Source organism: Brachycentrus maculatus, unplaced genomic scaffold (genome assembly GCF_059751285.1).
Source record: "Brachycentrus maculatus isolate JH-2025_06_01 unplaced genomic scaffold, ASM5975128v1 h1tg000374l, whole genome shotgun sequence".
NCBI lineage: Eukaryota > Metazoa > Arthropoda > Insecta > Trichoptera > Brachycentridae > Brachycentrus > Brachycentrus maculatus.
The window spans coordinates 1,467,501-1,488,690 of NW_028281123.1; the positions used below are offsets into that span (position 1 = coordinate 1,467,501).

The 21,190-nt window shown below is 31.6% G+C and overlaps 1 protein-coding gene across 1 annotated transcript in view; it reads left to right on the forward strand.

Moving 5' to 3' along the window:
- LOC148303303 (sodium-coupled monocarboxylate transporter 1-like) overlaps positions 1–20,168 on the forward strand; it is a 23,358-nt gene extending 3,190 nt beyond the window's left edge. Inside the window, exons 2-10 of the mRNA XM_088270229.1 lie at positions 1,933–2,185; positions 8,250–8,572; positions 10,801–10,955; positions 12,218–12,358; positions 13,212–13,430; positions 14,121–14,394; positions 15,991–16,098; positions 18,887–19,020; positions 19,547–20,168. Of these exons, the coding sequence (XP_088126355.1) occupies positions 1,981–2,185; positions 8,250–8,572; positions 10,801–10,955; positions 12,218–12,358; positions 13,212–13,430; positions 14,121–14,394; positions 15,991–16,098; positions 18,887–19,020; positions 19,547–20,045 (2,058 nt within the window). The 5' untranslated portion in view covers positions 1,933–1,980 and the 3' untranslated portion in view covers positions 20,046–20,168. The remainder of the gene's footprint in view (positions 1–1,932; positions 2,186–8,249; positions 8,573–10,800; positions 10,956–12,217; positions 12,359–13,211; positions 13,431–14,120; positions 14,395–15,990; positions 16,099–18,886; positions 19,021–19,546) is intronic.
- Positions 20,169–21,190: the final 1,022 nt, after the last annotated feature.

Genomic DNA, 21,190 nt, shown 5'->3' on the forward strand with positions numbered 1-21,190 from the left:
TATTTTTATTATAACGTCTAGTATCAGAATCATTGTTTCAGTTTATATTTTGACCTGAAGATGAAAGCATAGCCGAAACTAGTCGTTTTAATAAAAATTTAACTCAAATGGTAAAAAAAGCGTTTTTCTTTTATACTTTTGAGTGATGATTTAAGGAGTAAAAAGCGGAAACAGCATATTGGTAAATATAAAGTTTTTAAGAATCAACTTATTGTCATATCGCCTACTCCTTTCAAGAACGTCATAAATCAAAAATCGTCAATTTTCAATTGTGCGTGTTTTCCAAATGCCCAGAAAATGTACTATATCCCAGCAAAAGAGGCATATTTTTAACTTAATATTTACCTGCTACAGGGAAGAAAGTGTTGTTTTTGCATTTTGAAGAAAGGGTATTTTTTAATTAATTTTTTAGAATATACTAAATATTTTTTAAATGAAGAAAAAACCTTCAGGTTTTACCTTAAAAGATCTGTTGCACAGTAAAAAAATCAATAAGTTGCTTGATATTTATTTTTAATAAATTGTATTCTATTTTTAAACATTAAAAACGCTCTCCTGAAAAATAAGTTTTTTGATTTATGACGTTCTTGAAAGGAGTGAGCGATATTAGTCTCTGAAGGTGCATAGCAACAGGCGAGTGAACAAAAGACACACTTGATATATCAACTACACATTTTAGAAATTAAAATTCATAAATATTAAGTATTGACGTTCTACCGACATTTTTCAATATCGTTCTGATAGGCACGTAAGCTTCCTGTTTATTCAAATATATATAAATACCCAAGTACGAATTTTAAGTAAATAAAATTGGCCTACTTCGAAATTGAAGGTTTGACAATGGTGTCGTCACATGGACCTGGAAAATTCTGGTATACACTGGATTGTTTAACACAAGAACGTATAAAAAAACACTGAATGTGGTGCATATATATAAATATACATATGTATAAAATAAAATAACAACCATGTAATTTTTTCCACGTGAATTTTAATTGACTAGCAACCGGGTTTCGTCGTAACCGACATCATCAGAGATGTATTTATAAATATATAATAAAACTCTTATCCGCACCTCATTGGTGCATAAGGCACTGCGTCATATAAACGCAGTGTTATCTTGATCGTTTTTACACATGAAGGAAAGGTGATCAGCCCTCCGCTTCAAGTACCAGTCCAGGGTAATATTGAATAAATATTACAGTGAAAAAATCACTCATATTTATTCTTACCCCCCCTGGGAATCGAACCCGGGACCCATAGAACGGTAGCCGAGCGTGCTGACCATTACACTACGGAGGCAGAAATTTATAAATATATAATATACATAAAATATAAGTAATCGAAACACTCGTTAAACGAAACAGTTTTTGTTCTGACTGGCTTGGATGTCCCGGCTCACAAGTTAATGTCGCGAAAAGGGGATGTGAAATCTCGCGAATTACTCGTTATGAGAGGTGCTCGTTATAAGAGGATCGATTTTACATTATAATATAAAATACACTATAATATAAATTTTGTCCGCCTTCGTGGTGTTAACGTAAGCGTGTTTAGCTACCGCCCTGGAGGTCCTGGGTTCGATTCCCAGGGGGAAGGGGTGAAAATAAATATTAGTGATTTTACATTAAAATATTTATTTCATATTACCCTGGGCTAGTCCCTGAAGCGGAGGAGTGATCACCTTGCTTTGATGCAAGTAACGATCAAGAAAACACTGTTTTTATTTGATGTAGTGCCCTATGCATCATTGGGTACGGCTAAGGGTAAGAAGTGTGTGAATTAGGCTTTGGTTGTGAATAATAATATTTGTATGCTAGTGTAGTAATTGTCCTGACGAAGAGACGGGTACGACTCTAAGCAGGCAGACTTAAATTCTTTACCAACATTCTCTAGCTATAACATATCATTGATGATTTTTTTTCTTCTTTTCAGATACATTTCGTGTTATATTACATATATAGCATTTTTTAAAATCTTACGATGTCGACGGAAGACAGATCTATGATTGCTGAATACGTCGTGTTTTTCGTATTCATAATCGCAAGTGCCCTATGGCCTTTGTGGAGTCGGGTTAGAGGACCACAGACGAAGGCTAACTATGTGTTCGCCACGGGGGGCGGTATATCCATGTTTGCGATGATGCTGTCCATCGCCAGAGGGACGCTTGGCGTTCGATCCTTCCTTGGTAAGTAAAAAAATATGTTTTACAATGCGTTCATGAGGCAGAGCGCTATAAGAAAATGGTGCAAATATAGCCATTTTTCTTCAAAATTTTAGTAATATGCGTATATATATATATATATATATACGCATATATATATATATATATATATATATATATATATATATATATATATATATATATATATATATATATATATATATATATATATATATATATATATATATATATATATATATATATATATATATATATATATATATATAATATATATATATATAATATATATATATATATATATATATATATATATATATATATATATATATATATATATATATATATATATATATAGATTTTGTCCGCCTTCGTAGTGTAATGGTCAGCACGCTCGGCTACCATTCTGGAGGTCAGGGGGGGGGGTCAAAATAATATATGCGATTTTTTCACTCTAATATTTATTTAATATTATCCTGGACTGGTGCCTGAAACGGAGGGCTGATCACCTTTCCTCCGTGTGATAACGATCAAGATAACACGGTGTTTATTAATGCAGTATATATAATGCAGTGCCTTATGCACCATTGGGGCGCGGATAAGAGTTTGAAATGAAAAAAATATTAATAATAAAATTTGCTCACATCAAAACATTGACATACTGTTACGTTTAACTCGCCTTCTCTATATCGCAAAAAAAATAAAGTAACCAAATTCGCCGAGTCAACTTGATAAATTACAGCAATTATTCTTCATAAAGAAAATCTAAAAAGTGTGGCATTTGCAGCCGGTTTCTAGAAAAACTTTGCCTAGGGCAAAACCCGGCTAATTCGAATTAGTTGTTCCCGGCTAAGAAACCCGCGACAAAGCACATGCAAATTATATTTCAACTGCCTCTTGTGTCTGTATGCAAAGCGAGCGATTCAACGAAAATAGTGAATAATAATGACTCTGTTATGGATTAGCGAGAATGAAGCCTGTGTTTTGAGTATTTCCTCTTTCGAGAAAAACGATTTAAACTGATTGAAATTATTGAAATCTTATTGTCTCGATGACTGTGGTACACCAGAATACATAATTTACTGTGTTCTTTAAAAAATTAATCATCTGTTTTTAAATCTTTAGGATAACATATTTATTAGTACACAACATGTTTTTATGCATTTTATTTTTATTTTTCTTGTCCGAAATTTATGGTTACATCTGTTTTGTTTGTTTCACTTAATAGGAATTTACTTGTTAAAAATCGTACACGAGTATATACATGTATATCGTATATCGTATATTGTTTGTATATATATATATTTTTCATATATATATATATATATATATATATATATATATATATATATATATATATATATATATATTTATATATATATATATATATATATATACATATATATATACATATATATATACATATATATATATATATATATATATATATATATATATATATATATATATATATATATATATATATATATATATACACATATATATATATATATATATATATATATATATATATATATATATATATATATATATATATATATATATATATATATGTATATACATATATATATATATATATATATATATATATATATATATATATATATATATATATATATATATATATATATATATATATATATGTATATAAATAAACACATACATATATTTATTTTACAACATTATGAGTGTGTCCAAATACTTGTTCACAAATCTGGATTATCTTCAATTATAGGAGTATTTTTCATATTATTTTTTGAAATCTTATCAAAAATGAAGAAGAATAAGGTAGTCTGGGCATTTACGGAGCTGACGACCGTCATAGGCTGGTTTAAGTGATTACTTTACACAAGTGTAACATTCACCAATTTTACCCATTATTGACAACCACACTACTCAAAATCTTGTAAGTTTTATATATATGAACCCATTTTGAATAGGCATATAGAATAGAACGCCACAAGACTCAAATTGCAAACAAATATTTGCTCCTTTCACACTCATGTATCTCCTCATACATACCCGCCGATTATTCTGTCTCCAAGCTTGACCACTTTTACGTATTTGAAATACTTGATCATGTTTTTTTCGGTCTACTTCTTTTCCTATTTCCCATTTTATATACTAATTTTCTTACTTTCCTTCCTCCATATGCAAGATGGCCTCTTGTTTTTTTTTTACATAAAATTAACTTTGGTCGTAAACTAATGAATATATGTTTTATGTGAACAGAGCGCCCTTGAGGTAGTATTTCAAGAAAATGGCGCTTTATAAATTATTCAAAATTACTATTATTATCAAACGCCGTATGTGAAACTTAGCCCTAATTTGAGAGTTGTACCCTTGGGACGTTCAAGGATAACACTCAAGTTTCACACACGGTGTTTTAAAGTGAACTTATATAAAACTTATACGTACAAAATTTGGCATCGGTAAGAGTTGATAATTTCCTCTCAGAGTCATTTCAAGTACAAAAAGGCGTGAGACAAGGGTGTATACTGTCTCCTGATCTCTTCAATATATATGGAGAATATATAATGAGGAAAGTACTAGACGGGTGGGAAGGTGGCGTATCAGTAGGGGGCAAAAAGATCTCCAATATAAGGTTTGCAGACGACACAACGCTAATAGCCAACAATGAGGACGAAATGGCTGAACTCCTCCATAGAGTCGAAATAGAAAGCCAGCATTTAGGACTTCAAATAAACAAAAGTAAAACAAAGGTTCTTGTCATCGACCGATTCGGCACCCTGATAAGGAACAATTCTTTAAGGGATTATGAAGAAGTCGACGACTTTATCTATTTAGGTGCACTCATTTCTAAAGACGGAGGCTGTGAAGCAGAAATCCGGAGAAGAATTGGAATGGCAAAATCAGCAATGTCTAGTCTGGCGAAGATATGGAAAAATCGGTCCATACTGAGGAGAACGAAAACCCGTCTAGTGAAATCTCTTGTATTCTCCATTGCGCTGTATGGAGTGGAAACATGGACACTGAGGAAAAAGGAAAGACATATGCTGGATGTGTTTGAAATGTGGTGCTGGAGGAGGATGCTGCGCATTCCTTGGACTGCAAGACGCACAAACGTCTCCATTCTCCGCGAACTGTCAGTGACAGAAAGACTCTCCACGACTTGCAGGAAAAGGATTCTGTCCTACTTTGGGCATATCGCCAGAAAGAACGAGAAGAGTCTTGAAAAACTGGTAGTAACAGGTACAGTTGAAGGCAAGCGGGTAAGAGGACGGTCTCCAACAAGATGGACAGACCAAATAAAGGAATTAACCGGATCCTCGCTAAACGCTGCCATCAAGTTGGCCCAGGACCGGGAAGAATGGAGAGGACTTGTGCACCAAGTGCCTGACATTCCAGAAGACCACGACGCTCAGCATTGAGCAAGAAGATGAAGAAGAAAGAAGATATAAATTTTAATAAAATTATACATTGCAAAACAAAGAGAGTTCCATATGAATAATATCATTTTTGAATTTCATTGATTTGTTAAATATATCGTAGTCATACAGGAGAAAGTGACCAAGTGCATTTTTTACAAAAACGTGATCGTTGACTATTTGATATCTTGCTAGCTTAATATTGACCTTAAAAAAAATCCCGAAGGATTTGAAACTTGGAAGTATAATATATTGACTTGGTAAAAATGACTAACTGCATTGATGTTTATTTTCTTGCCAAGCAAAACTGACTTAAATGGCCCTCCTGAACATTTTACGTTTTATTAGTTGGTCACTTTCTCCTGTACAACTACGATTTATCCATTGAATTAACTCAATAACTTATAAATTCATGGACACAATTAACATGTCATTTTTTTGCAAAGACCCACCTTATTTCTCTTATCGGTGGAGTTCGTTTTAAATAGTTTATTATTATGATAATATTAATATTAATGAAGCAATAGAACAAAAAGATCTATCAGATTTTTTTCAAACCCTTATCCGCACTCGAATGATGCATAGGGCACTGCATCATATAAACGCAGTGTTATCTTGATCGTTAACACATGGAGGAAAGGTGATCAGCCCTCCGCTTCAGGTACCAGTCCAGGGTAATATAGAATAAATATTAAAGTGAAAAAATCACTTATAATTATTTGACCCCCCTGGGAATCGAACCCGGGACCTCCAGAACGGTAGCCGAGTGTGCTGACCATTACACTACGGAGGCAGATAGCTATCTATCAGATTTAGTGGGGTCTTATTTAGAAAACATGACAAGACGAATAAGACTAATAAATGAGCTATGTGACAAATATTGATTGATATAAGATATTGAATCCACTGTGTCAATTATATTGTTTTTAGGGATCAACCTTATTCATTCATTATGAACCATATTCATCATTTTTAAGACATATAAACTAAATATTCTATAAATCTGTGTACATAATAAGTCAAGAGAATTTTCTAAAGCAACTAATAAGTATTAAAAAAAGTACACATACAAAAACATTTATATTTATATATAATATGTCCGCCTCCGTAGTGTAATGGTCAGCACGCTCGGCTACCGTTCTGGAGGTCCCGGGTTTTTATACATATATATATATATATATATATATATATATATATATATATATATATATATATATATATATATATATATATATATATATATATATATATATATATATATATATATATATATATATATATATATATATATATATATGTATATATATATATATATATATATATATATATATATATATATATATATATACATTATTTTAAAAAATTGTAACTTTGACAGCATTAATCAATTTTTTATTTTGCTTTGGTCGATATTTTTGTTTGCTCTCTTACCTACAACAGCAATAAATAAAAAAAACGATTGAAACTCTGTTTTTGAAGTGTTCTACATCCATATTTGTTGTTCAGTCTTGGGACCATCAACCTTTTGTTGTGTGTAAAGCGGTTATCATAATCGTGTACTAGAAGATTTTTACACTTTTTACTAGTTTGTTGCCTAACTATGATATGCATCACAGTCATTGTATGACTCCACGTACAGTGACTTGATACGGTCATATTAATGTAATTATTTTGTCTGATAAATACCACGCCGTATGATGACATGTTGTCACACGTGTTTCGATGCATTCAACATGCTTATCAAACACCTGTGTGAAGATAAGCCTAAATTTGTGAGGTGTAACCTTGAGACTCTCAAGGATACCCCTACTCCTAGACAAGTTAGAGATGCTGCGTTTGATAATAAATTTAGATAAAATTAAATATGTTTAGATATTAAAACAAAGGTAATCACCGAATCAATAATAACAAAAATTATCATTTTATTAATTGGCACAGCAGTCACATTGTGGTTTTATCTATCTCCATTATCAATCTATGTTTTACTTGGCATTTATGCCACTATTTCTGAATATCTGTTAATACGGTGTGTGAAAATGAAATGCAATGCATTGAAACACGAATATCACAATGGATTTTAAGAAATATTGGCATTAATCAGGTGAAACTCAAATTTAAAAAATTAAAATAATAACTTTTTTATTCTGGCTAGTGTATGCGGTAGGTTCAATACTAAAATAGCCATATTTTGTCTTCAATTTGTAAAAATAATTATACAAATAAATATATTATAAAACATATGTATATTATACTTTACATATATATATATATATATTTTGTCCGCCTCCGTAGTGTAATGGTCAGCACGATCGGCTACCGTTCTGGAGGTCCCGGGTTCGATTCCCAAGGGGGGTAAAATAAATATAAGTGATTTTTTCACTATCAAATTTATTCAATATTACCCTGGACTGGTACCTGAAGCGGAGGGCTGTATACATATATATATATATATATATATATATATATATATATATATATATATATATATATATATATATATATATATATATATATATATATATATATATATATATATATATATATATATATATATATATATATATATATATATATATATATATATATATATATATATATATATATATATATATATATATATAAATATATATATATATATATATATATTACTTTCTTTTCAGGCTTTCCCTCGGAGCTCGTGTATCATGGCAGCGCCATGTGGGAGACGGTGTACGGCATGGTATTCGCCTATCCGCTGGTCTCCGTGATCTTCATCCCCGTATACTTCTCGCTGGGCATCACGTCCGTGTACCAGTACCTAGATCTCCGGTTCAAATCCCGGTCCGTCCGGTGTCTCGCCTCAGCCACCTACATCTGGAGGCAGATCCTCATCCTCGGCGTGACCATATTCACCCCTTGCGTGGCGCTGAAGACGGTCATCGGAATACCGTACTGGGGGTCTATATTGGCGATCACCATGATTAGCATTTTGTTCACATTGTTTGTAAGTATGATAACACATTTTTCTTTTGTTCTTCTAACCCTTATCACTTGGTGCCCTGCATCGTTTTGATGCAGCGTTATATTATTTTAATTAAATTAAACACTTGAATAATCCACTGAATTGAGTTTTATTTTTATTTACGACTAGTTTCGAAAATGACAATTGTTTTAATTTTAAAATTGTTTTAATTGTTTTAGTTTTAATTTGTACCAGAAGATGAAAACAATTGTCGTTTTCGAAACTAATCGTAAATAAAAATAAAACTCAATTCAGTGGATTATTAAAATGTTTAATTTAATTAAAATAATCATGTCATTCCACAAAGTTAATGCCGAATTAATCAATAATACAGCGTTGTATTGATCATAACTTACATGAAGGCAAGGTGATCACTCTTCCAGTCCAGGGTAACATACTTATTGATGTTTTTTGTGTACTACAAATGCACATGTAGTTCTTGTATAATTCTCATCACTAAATTGTTGCGAGATAAAGATTTCTTAAATCATTGTTCTTCTTCTTCTAAACTTTATCCGCACCCAATGGTGCATAGGGCACTGCATCATATTGACGCAGCGTTATCTTGATCGTTACTCATATGAAGGCAAGGTGTTCACTCATCCACTTCAGGGACCAGTCGAGGGTCTTCTTCTCCGTCTTAATCCTCATTGCTGAGGGCTGTGACCCTTGCAGAAGCAATGACTCTTCTCCAGTTATCCCTTGACTGCGCTGCACGTAGCGCTCCAACCACTGAGGTGCCTGCTGCTGCCTTAATTTGATCGGTCCATCGTGTGGGGATCTTCCTCTCCCTCTCTTTCCCTCCAGGCTACCGATCACAACTAGTCGTTCCAGGCTATCCTCGTTGCCACGCGCAACGTGTCCAAAGAACTGGAGAATCCGTCGGGTACAGATATTGGCCAGAGTCGAGGGTAATACGAAATAAATACTAAAATTATCCTGGAAAAATAAATTAAAGGAATATTAATTCAGTCCAAGGAAATATTAATAACTTCAAGAGGTTAATCACTATGCATTGGAGTAACGATGAGACAATATTATGAATACAGGTTTTTCACTTCTAATTGAAGGTTATGCAAACCAAATTGGACGTCTTACAAATCAAAGTAGACGTTGAACAAATCAAATTGGACGTTTAACAAAACTCACTAGAAGTTATATTGTTTACAACATTTTGAGTGTGTCCAAATACTTGTTCACAAAATCTGGATTATCTCCAATTACAGGAGTTATTTTCATATTATTTTTTGACATCTCATCAAAGATGAAGAAGAATATGGAAGTCTGGGCATTTACGGGGCTTACGACCGGATCTCACATACTAATATAAGATTTTCTGCTTAATAAAAAGCTTCTTTACATTTCACCAATAGATGTCTCTAGTGAAGTTTTAGTGATTCATGAACAAGGTTTCTAAATTGGTTCATATATATAGAACTTCCAAGAATTTGAGTAGTGTGGTTGTCAATAATGGGTAGAATTGGTGAATGTTACACGTGTGTAAAGTGATCACTCAAACCAGTCTATGACGGTCGTCAGCCCCGTAAATGCCCAGACTTCCATATTCTTCTTCATCTTTGATGAGATGTCAAAAAATAATAAGTTATATTGTATTTTATAAAAAGTGTGAATTTGCAAGCGTTTCGCCTCCATATAACTGTATGCTTCAGACTGGAAATTTGATAAAGATCAATATGCTTGTTTTATTTCTGCTCGCTACCGTTCTGGAGGTCCCGGGTTCGATTCCCAAGGGGGGTAAAATAAATACTGGTGATTTTTTTCACTGTCATATTTATTCAATATTACCCTGGGCTGGTACCTGAAGCGGATGAGTGATCACCTTGCCTTCATGTGAGTAACGATCAAGATAACGCTGCGTCAATATGATGTAGTGCCCTATGCACCATTGGGTGCGGATAAGGGTTTGAATGAAAATCATCTTGTCTATGTTAATATAAATACAAAAATATAAAGAAAATAAAATTATTTGAGGGCTTTTTTTAATGTTTTTGTGTGAAAAAATTCAATCACGCTCTATATATTCTCAGTATTACCGTTTTAAAGACTAATCCAAAAAATGGGTTATAAACACTGCGTTTATATGACGCAGTATTATTGGGGTGCGGATAAGGGTTTTATTTTTATCTATAATAAACAAACTAATCCCTCTATTATAATTGTTAATTTATTGCGTTTTTCTTTACATACAGGGTGGTTTAAAGGCTGTCATTAAAGCGGACGTTATACAGAGTGTTACAACCATAATACTCTGTTTTGCCATAATCGTTCAGTGCTGCTATCAAGTGAAGGGTGTATCACCAATTGTCACCATACCAGCCGAGAGGGGTAGATTTAATTTTTTCAAGTAAGTAAAAAAAACATACTAAATTTATTTTAATTATTACAACAAAGAAGAATATGGTAGTCTGTTTATTTATACAGGGTCGAAAACCTTTCATAGGCTGGTTTAAATGATCACTTTACACACGTGTAACATTGACATTCTAACCATGAATGATAACCAAATTACATTTTTTATTGGGTATAATTTGAATACTGAATGCAGTCAAAATGCGATTTCTCAGAAGAATGTGCGACAAAACGATGTATGATAGATGTGCGAATAGTGAAATAAAGAAGGAATGCAAAGCTGAGATAAGCATTATCGATAAAATTAAGAAAGGTGTGTTGAGATGGTTTGGACATGTGGAACGAATGAGTGAGGAAAGAACGGTAAAACAGATTTATGGGGCGAATGTTAGTGGGAAAAGAAGCAGAGGAAGACCGAGAAAAACATGGCACGATCAGGTATGCCAAATACTTGAAAGTGGTCAGGTTAGGAGTCATAACAATCGGCGGGTATGTATGAGGAGATGCATGAACGTGGAAGAGGCGAAGAATGTTTGCAAGGACAGAGTGGTGTGGCGCTCTATTCTCTCTGCCTACCCCTGCGGGGAAGCGGCGTGATGGTTAGTTAGTTTTTAGTTTTAATTAGAATAAAATGATATCGTGGGTATACTGGCAAAAAACGTTAACTATAAAATCCTTGTTTGAATAATCCCTGTTATTTAAAGCTTTTAGCCTGAATAAAATACCCGCAATTAAACTTTGAGTTGAATTTACTTTAAAAACAACATAAATATGACATTTCAAACTGCTAAGTGTATTTTGGTAGTTTGAAGAATGTTGAAAACTTTATAATACTACATCATTAAGTCAAAATTGAATATTTTCGAGTTGGCTTTTTTGCCTATACACCCATGATATACGAGTATATTTGAATGATACATTTTGATAAATATTTGAATGATACGATCAATTATACAAAATATATATCATAAAATTCACATGTCCTTTCATGTGAGAGTTCTTGGCAGCATCTATGGTTGATTTGAGTAAACTTTTTATTAAACAGAGACGCTTATTCTACACATTACTGCCTGACGGCTCGTTGGAACAGACGTGCTGCCCATGACTCAGTTAGCGGCGAGTTGGTACTTCCTGAATCTGCGTACTACGATTTCCACACAAATATGAGCTGGGGTCTATTAGTACCCCGCTTTGGATTGCGTGTAGTTTTTGTATGATCGGTTCGAGAAAGGTTAATTAGACTTTTTTACGTTTCAGCTTCACTTGGGATCTCAACGTAAGAGTTGATACAATGTCCGCTTGGATTGGTCAACTGTTCATGTCGCTGTCTCTATATGGGTGCCAACAGAACTTCGTGCAGAGGTATTGCAGTATGGACTCCGAGAAAAAGGTTCGCAAGTAAGTGATCTTATTATACTTTTTGACATCTCAACATAGATGAAGGAGAATATAAAAGTCTAGGTTATTTTTTGATATCTCATAGGCTGACGACCGTCATAAGCTGGTTTAAGTGATCACTTAACACACGTGTAACATTCACCAATTCTACCCATTCTATCTCACCAATAGATGTCTCTAGTTAAGTTCTAGTGATTCAAGAACAATGTTTCAAAATTGGTACATATACATAGAACTTCCAAGAATTTGAGGAGTGTGGTTGTCAATAATGGGTAGAATTGGTGAATGTTCGCAGGTATCATAGTCGTGCTCTAGAGGACTTTTATACTTTTTACTAGTTCATTGCTCAACTATGATATCTATCCACATCTATGTTATCAAATTTCTCTATCCTTCTTCATCTTTGTTGAAATTTTAAGTTCCAAATAAATTCATACTGTAAATTAGTGTTACAGGGCAGAAAGTGATGTTTTTGCATTTTGACGAAAAGGTGTTGTTCAATTATTTTTTTAAATATACTTTATATTTTTCAAATGGAGAAAAATCCTTCAAGTTTTACCTAAAAAGATCAATTGCACAGTAAAAAGTTCAATAACTGGCTTGATATTTATTTTTAATACATTCTATTAAATTTTTAAACTTTAAAAACGTACTCCTGAAAAAGTTTTTTGATGTATGACGTTGTTGAAATATATTTACATTTGTAGCAAGTTACAAATCTCATGCGAACTATAAGTTCTATCAGCGAAGATGCTGCAGTGACAATATAGACTTCTTCTGCTGTATGACGTTCTTGAAAGAAGGGAGAGATTTGTAGACTACCATATATGTCAAATACATGTTTTTTTCACAGGACTCTCTTTGCCATCATACCAGTGATCATAGTTCTCTTCAGTTTATGCTGGATCTGCGGTATGGGCATCTTCGCTGTGTATGCCGACTGTGATCCCTTGGAGGCTGGATACATCAACAAGATGGATGAAATCCTTCCCTATTTCATGGTCAACGAATTCTCCTACTTTCCTGGAATTCTCGGACTGTTTTTAGGGAGTCTTTTCAACGGAGCTTTAGGGTAAGAATAACTGATTTAACTTAATATCCTTACATACAGGTAGATTAAAAAGAGTATGGAAGTCAAAAGATGGATATCGTAGCTAAAAAATAAAACATCAAAAAGTAGATATCTGACTACTGAGTAACTATTGTGTTGTCAGTTATCCAATGAAAATGGTATTTGTTACTTTTCGGCTATCCAACTGAAATGATATTTTTTACCTTTTCTTGGTTTATATTTGGGTCGTCTACTTTCAAAATTCGCCACCCCCAATTTTATAAGATTTTAAAATAAATATTCTACCGGAATGCCAATATTGGATTTTATTGTTAAAAATATTTTTATACTTTAAAACCTTGCTAAAAATTACTTAAAAACAGCGTTGTATTTCAAATTCCGATATATTCATGAAGCTTGCGTTCTGACCCATATCGGCCAATCAGAGAGCGGGGATAGGTAAAAAATTAATATGACGTCATTATCGGTTTGTGTCTCGTGTTTTTTTTTTAATACTGTAAAAAAAATCCAAAAAATGAATGGGGAATTGGTGAATGTTACACGTGTGTAAAGTGATCACTTAAACCAGCCTATGACGGTCGTTAGTCCCGTAAATGCCCAGACTTCCATATTCTTCCTCATTTTTGATGAGATGTAAAAAATAATATAAAAAAACATTGATTTTAATAAACAAACGATATTTTTTTACAGCTTACAAGTGTCGAATCTCAATTCTCTGGCGACTGTCACATACGAAGATTTCCTCTCATTGATTCCCATGTTCAGAAGATTCAATGACAGGGAACAGTTGGTGACCATCAAGGCAGTTGGAGCTGTGTATGGTCTGATTATCATGGTGGTCAGCTATGGTATCAGCTTTCTCTCAGGAGTCATCGAGAGCGGACTAATGCTGACGTCAGCAACATCTGGACCCTTGCTTGGCGTGTTTGTTCTGGCTATGCTGGTGCCATGTTCGACCAAAAAGGTAATGATTTAGATCTCAAGATAGATGAAGAAGTTTTTAGACCATGGAGTTTTTATTTATTTATTTAATATTTATTTGTGAACATTTATTTAAATCACAATTTATACATATTTAGATTTTTTTGCTGAGAACCACAACCAGAACTTGTGTGTCTTGTCGATGGAGCTCTTTTTTAATACATTTTTTATTGTTTTTAACCTAATATACACACAAAAAAGAGAAAAATTACTTATATTAACATTTTACAATTTTCATAAAATTAACTCTTGATCATTTACCCATTCCTTTATTTTGCCTTTGTTCCATATTTTATTTTGACCTCTAACATCCGTCGGCAACAAATTAAAAATGTTCGGAACGATATATTGCAGTGTTCGACTCCCATATTTATTGTTGATTCTTGGGACTATCAAACCTTCGTTGTGTGTAAATCGTGTATCATGGTTGTGTACTAAAGGATTTCGATATTTTTGTCTAGTTTGTTGTTCAGCGATGATACTCATCCACAATATTCCACGTACCGGCAGTAATTTTAAATGTTTACGTATCAAGATTGGATTGTCCCTTTGATTATATATATGACTGGGCACAATTTTTTTGATTATGGAATATGGCAGATTTTGAACCAAAGTTGATAAAAGTATAATGAAATTAGACTGAATCCAGTCGAAAAGCAATTTCTCAATGACAAAAATCATGAATGATAGATGTTCCATTGGTGACATAAGGAAGAAATCCAAGGCTGAGATATAACATTTTTATAACATATAACATTTATATAACATTTATTTAACATTTATTTTATTTATATTTATTTATTTTATAGATATAACATTTTTATAACATTTTTATATTCGATATAACATTTATAGTATTTCCAAATATTTGTTCACAAAATATGGATTATCTCCAATTACAGGAGTTATTTTCATATTATTGGAGGTAATCCAGATTTTATGAACAAATATTTGAACACACTCAAAATGTTGTAAATAAATTATCTGGTGAAATTATAAGCATAAATAACATAAATACAAATGATTTTTTCTGGCGTTTTTCATGTGTGTGATTATAATCCAGGATTCGTACCACACATACTAATAAAAGAGTTTCTGTAAATGACATACTAAAAAATAACTCCTGTAATTAGAGATAACCCAGATTTTGTGAACAAGTATTTGGACGCAATCAAAATGTTGTACACAAAGTAAGTCAACAATTTCAACAAAACTTCAAATATTTGGGAATTAAATATTACCCTAAAGAATAAAAAAAATAGAAGATTTAAAAATTCTTAAGAAAAAAATTAAAGTCAATCACATATAAATCTTGAAAAAAAAACACAAAAAAGACTATTATACCATTGATTATATAAAACATTAAACCTTGAGTGTAAGTCCCTCTCCAAGCACAAGAGTTCAGTCTCTTTTTTGGAGAGGCACAGCGAATCTAAAACTATAAGTTTGCCATATGTATAAATGTTTAGAAATTGTATTATGTTGTACTTAAAAATGTAACTATGTTAAATAAATAAATAAATAAAAAAATCTTTAAATATAATAATTTTTTTAAACGTTTTTTCTGACTTTCTTCTAGGGAGCAGTTGCAGGTATGGTTGTTTCGCACGTTATAACGACATGGGTTACAATTGGCCATATTATATATGACCCAAAAGATACTGCAATGCTTCCACTGTCCATAGAAGTAAGTATTCTTAAGTTACTGTAATCTTGATTCATTCATACATCGGACTACCTTTCGGAAAAATGCCAAAGCCCTACTCGTGTTAATAGTGGTAAATCGAGGCCTGGTGATATAAATGTAAACAACATCTTAATTATGTATCTTTATAAACAACATTTTGAGTGTGTCCAAATACTTGTTCACAAAATCTGGATTATCTTTGATGAGATTATAATCCAGATTTTGTGAACAAGTATTTGGACACACTCAAAATGTTGTAAATAATTTGTCTGGTCAAATTATAAGCTTAAATACTAAAAATGAAAATTGTATTTTCTGGCGTTTTTCATGTATGTGATTATAATCCAGGATTCGGACCTCACATACTAATATAAAAGTTTCTGCTTGGTAAAAAGCTTCTTTACATCTCACCAATAGATGTCTCTAGTGAATCATGAACAAGGTTTCTAAATTGGTTCATGTATACAGAACTTCCAAGAATTTGAGTAGTGTGGTTGACAATAATGGGTAGAATTGGTGAATGTTACACGTGTGTAAAGTGATCACTTAAACCAGCCTATGACGGTCGTCAGCCCCGTAAATGCCCAGACTTCCATATTCTTCTTCATCTTTGATGAGATGTCAAAAAATAATATCTTTATAAATTTAATAACTTTTTTTACTAATACAATTTAACCTACCGGTTTAGACAATACCTTGTCATCATCAGGGTTTATTTTAAATAAAAAACATAAAAAACATAAAAAACATTAAAATACTCTCATCAAAAACTTCCACACATTCCATTAACATCCTAAATGTAATCATAATAATTGTCATAAATTTACACTTTGAAGACGATTGAAGGAATTTTCAATGTATTTCTCAGTGGCGCAATGAGAAATTGTTTTATACGTTAAATTTACAATTATTTTAAAAGAAATATATGTGAGATCGTATGCACTATCGGGTTCGGATAAGGGCTTGAAGAAGAGAAGAAGTATTTATAAATAAAATAAATTAATCTTAATAATATGTGCATGTATATTGCAAAAAATGGTTTTTCATGAAATAGAAACGAGCCATAGTTTTTCATATATATATATATATATATATATATATATATATATATATATATATATATATATATATATATGTATATATATATATATATATATATATATATATATATATATATATATATATATATATATATGTATATATATATAAATATATATATATATATATATATATATATATATATATATATATATATATATATATATATATATATATATATATATATATGTAAACAAAACATTTATTTTTAAATTCTTTCAGGCTCTTTTCATTCTTCATACATTTAGGTATTTCTTCATAAATTTTCAAACCCTTCTACATTAAACAATTTTGTGACTCGGTTTAAAAATTATCATGTTATTATCAAATATATATTCTTCTAGTCCCTTCTTTGATTTTTCATCGAGACTACATAAGATAGTATCTAATTATGTATCTCTATCTTCATCATAATAGATATTTCAATTTTTATTCTCCTCATCATTAATGTAACCGTCTCTTTGGCTATCAATATCATGATCAGACAACGATTTTCTGGTTTTAAATGATAAACAAATGATTTAGATTAAATCTAATACACCGATATTTTAAGTAATGGTTTTGATATGCGAAATGACTGAAAACTGATTAAACGAAAATAATATCGATATTATCGTAGATTACCTATTTATGATTGAGTAGCTATTTTGAAAAAGGTGATTCATATATACATGTACAAACAACACAGACAGACTGATAAAACGGGCATAAATCGCTTACTCCTTTCAACAACGTCATATGTCAAAAATCATCAATTTTCAGTTGTTCATGTTTTCGGAATGCCCAGAAAATGTACTTTATCCCAGGAAAAGCGGCATATTTTTAACTCAATATTTATCCGCAACAGGGCAGAAAGTGTTGTTTTTGCATTTTGAAGAAAAGGTGTTGTTTAATTATTTTTTTAAACATACTAGATATTTTTTAAATGGAGAAAAAACCTTCAAGTCTTACCTTAAAAGATCTGTTGCACAGTAAAAAGTTCAATAAATGGCTTGATATTCATTTTTAATACATTGTATTTTATTTTTAAACTTTAAAAACGTTCTCCTGAAAAATCAAGTTTTTTTATTTATGACGTTCTTGAAAGGAGTGAGCGAAATGTGTATCAACACTGGCGGCAGCCACTTGACGGATATCATAGAAAAAAATGCAAAAGTCTAAATAAAGATTTCCATAGCTCGAAATATATATTTTTTATTTATAACGTTTTGGTGAGGACATCCATATATCGCTCTCACCTTTCAACAACGTCATAAATAAAATAAAAACTTGATTTTTCAGGAGATCGTTTTTAAAGTTTAAGAATAAAATAAAAAGAATTCAAAATAAATATCAAGCCACTTATTGAACTTTTTACTGTGAAACAGACAGATCTTTTTAGGTAAAACCTGAAGGATTTTTCTCCATTTGAAAAATATTTAGTATATTAAAAAATAATTAAACAACACCTTTTCTTCAAAATGCAAAATTAACACTTTCTGCCCTGTAGCGGGTAAATATTAAGTTAAAAACATGCTCATTTTGCTTGGATATAGAACATTTTCTGGGCATTCCAAAAACATGCAGCACTAAAAATTGACGATTTTTGATATTTGACATTGTTGAAAGGAGTGAGCGATATGTAACATAGGTAATCTGCTGAATTTTTAGAAACGATTTATTTAAAAATTATTTTGACTGTGTGTTTTAGGGATGTGAAAATAAAAATTTGACAATGCATCAAATTAGTATTGAAAGAGAATGGGATGAATTGAGGAACAATTTTGATTCCAATTTTACATCGTCTGTGTTTCAAAATATAGAGTCGGCGTATTCAAGTACAGAGTAAGTTTTTTTTTTAAACTTTGCGTAGTCTATATGTCCGCCTCCGTAGTGTAATGGTCAGCACGCTCGGCTACCGTTCTGTAGGTCCCGGGTTCAATTCCCAGGAGGGTCAAATAAATATGAGTGATTTTTTCACTGTAATTTTTATTCAATATTACCCTGGTCTGGTACCTGAAGCGGAGGGCTGATCACCTTTCCTTCATGTGTAAACGATCGAGATAACACTGCGTTTATATGAAACAGTGCCCTATGCACCATTGTGTGTTGATAAGGGTATTGTTATTATTATTAGTCTATATGAATTAGAACGTACATAAATCTTTGTTTTTAACATCTTAAATCTCCTAAAATATTTCCGGGACCCCATACTTTTATTTTCTTCTTCATCTACATATGTTATGATGTCAAAATTTGTGACCAAAAGTTTTAAAACACCCAAAAATATTCTGAGAATAATATTATGTTTATATGAAGCACGTCATTTGGATTTCAATGTGTTACTCTAACCTTTCCTTTTATTTTTCAGGGAAACGTTGATGCCATTCTACAGAATGACCTACATGTACTACGCTCTTATGGGAACAGTCATAACAGTAACTATAGGAATAGTGGTTAGTTTAATATTCCCTACCCAAGAAAGCGACATATACGAAGAAAACTTACTGCATCCGCTCATATTAAAACTCAGCAAAAAATTCCCAGGAAAACCACGAAGATATCTTCCACCCAAAGTGGTTAAGAAAGACGATAAAGACGAAGAAAAAAGACCAAGTGATTTGGAGAAAGAAATTGAACGGGGTATAGATAATGTTGTATTCGTGTCCGACGAAGGAGTGATAGTGAATGATGGAAGAAAAATAAGTCTAGATAGAAGTCACTCTAAAGAAGAAGATGTATCAAAACTGAGGAAATTTTCAAGGAGTAGCAGTAAGATGAGGGTTATTATCGACGAGACAATATTAAGTTTAAATAACAAATCAGGGCGTTGTACTGATGAACAATTAATTATTAGGAAGGAAAACTAGATATCTCAAATTAATTATAATTTATAGTATAAATATATATAGGTTGTTCAATTAAAACGTAGACTGATGTTATAAAGCAAAATGTACTTTATTTAGAAGTTAAATGTGTGGGTCCTCTTGAAAATATTCACCTCTCCAACGTACACCCTTATCCCAACGGTGTTTTTACATTTGAAAACAGTCTTAGAACGCGATGTCCTTTTTATTGCATTCACTTTTATATCGGGAATCATTTTAATTTGGTGGTATATGTAGAATTTTAGCAGTTTTAATTGTGAATAGTCAATAGTTATTCTCATATTTTGAGGTATTTTAACTATCAATATGTTAGTATGTTATTACCTATCGTTTAAATATTTTTTTATTCATCGTTTACTTTGTGTAATATCACTTAAAACACACACACAAAGTGAACGATGAATGATAAGGAGAGTGTTTAACTATAAAGTGTTACACGTCAGTCCATTGTTTTAATTAATAAAATAAGTACATGTTTTTTTAATGTATTAAATATTTTTAAGGGATAACAACAAAAAAAAAATATTAAAAATAATTTGGTTGTACATTCGATAGTATAACTTAATATATATTTAAGATTTAAAGGCTGAGCTAGATCCTAGACTAAGGATCTTAGGGTTAATTATATTATTAATTATGTTAATTTATTTACTAACTATTTTTTGGTAAATTTATGTCTTTTGTCATATTATTTTAATTTATTTAGTGAAAATAATAATAATAAACCCTTATCCGCACCCCAATGGTGCATAGGGCACTGCGTCATATAAATGCAGTGTTATCTTGATCGTTTACACATGAAGGAAAGGTGATCAGCCCTCCGCTTCAAATACCGGTCCAGGGTAATATTGAATAAATATTACAGTGAAAAAAAATAGTTATATTTATTCTACCCCCTTTGGGAATCGAACCCGGGACCTCCAGAATGGTAGCCGAGCGCGCTGACCATTACACTACGGAGGCGGTGAAAATAACTAGTGAAAATAACTAAAAGAAATGTGTTAAGTTAATAATTGTGTTCTTAATTTGTATTATAAATAATTTCGTATTTTATCTTAAAATATAAGAAGTTGTCGACTTGTTAGATTTACCCAATATCATGTATAAGTTGGAATGTTTGAAAATAT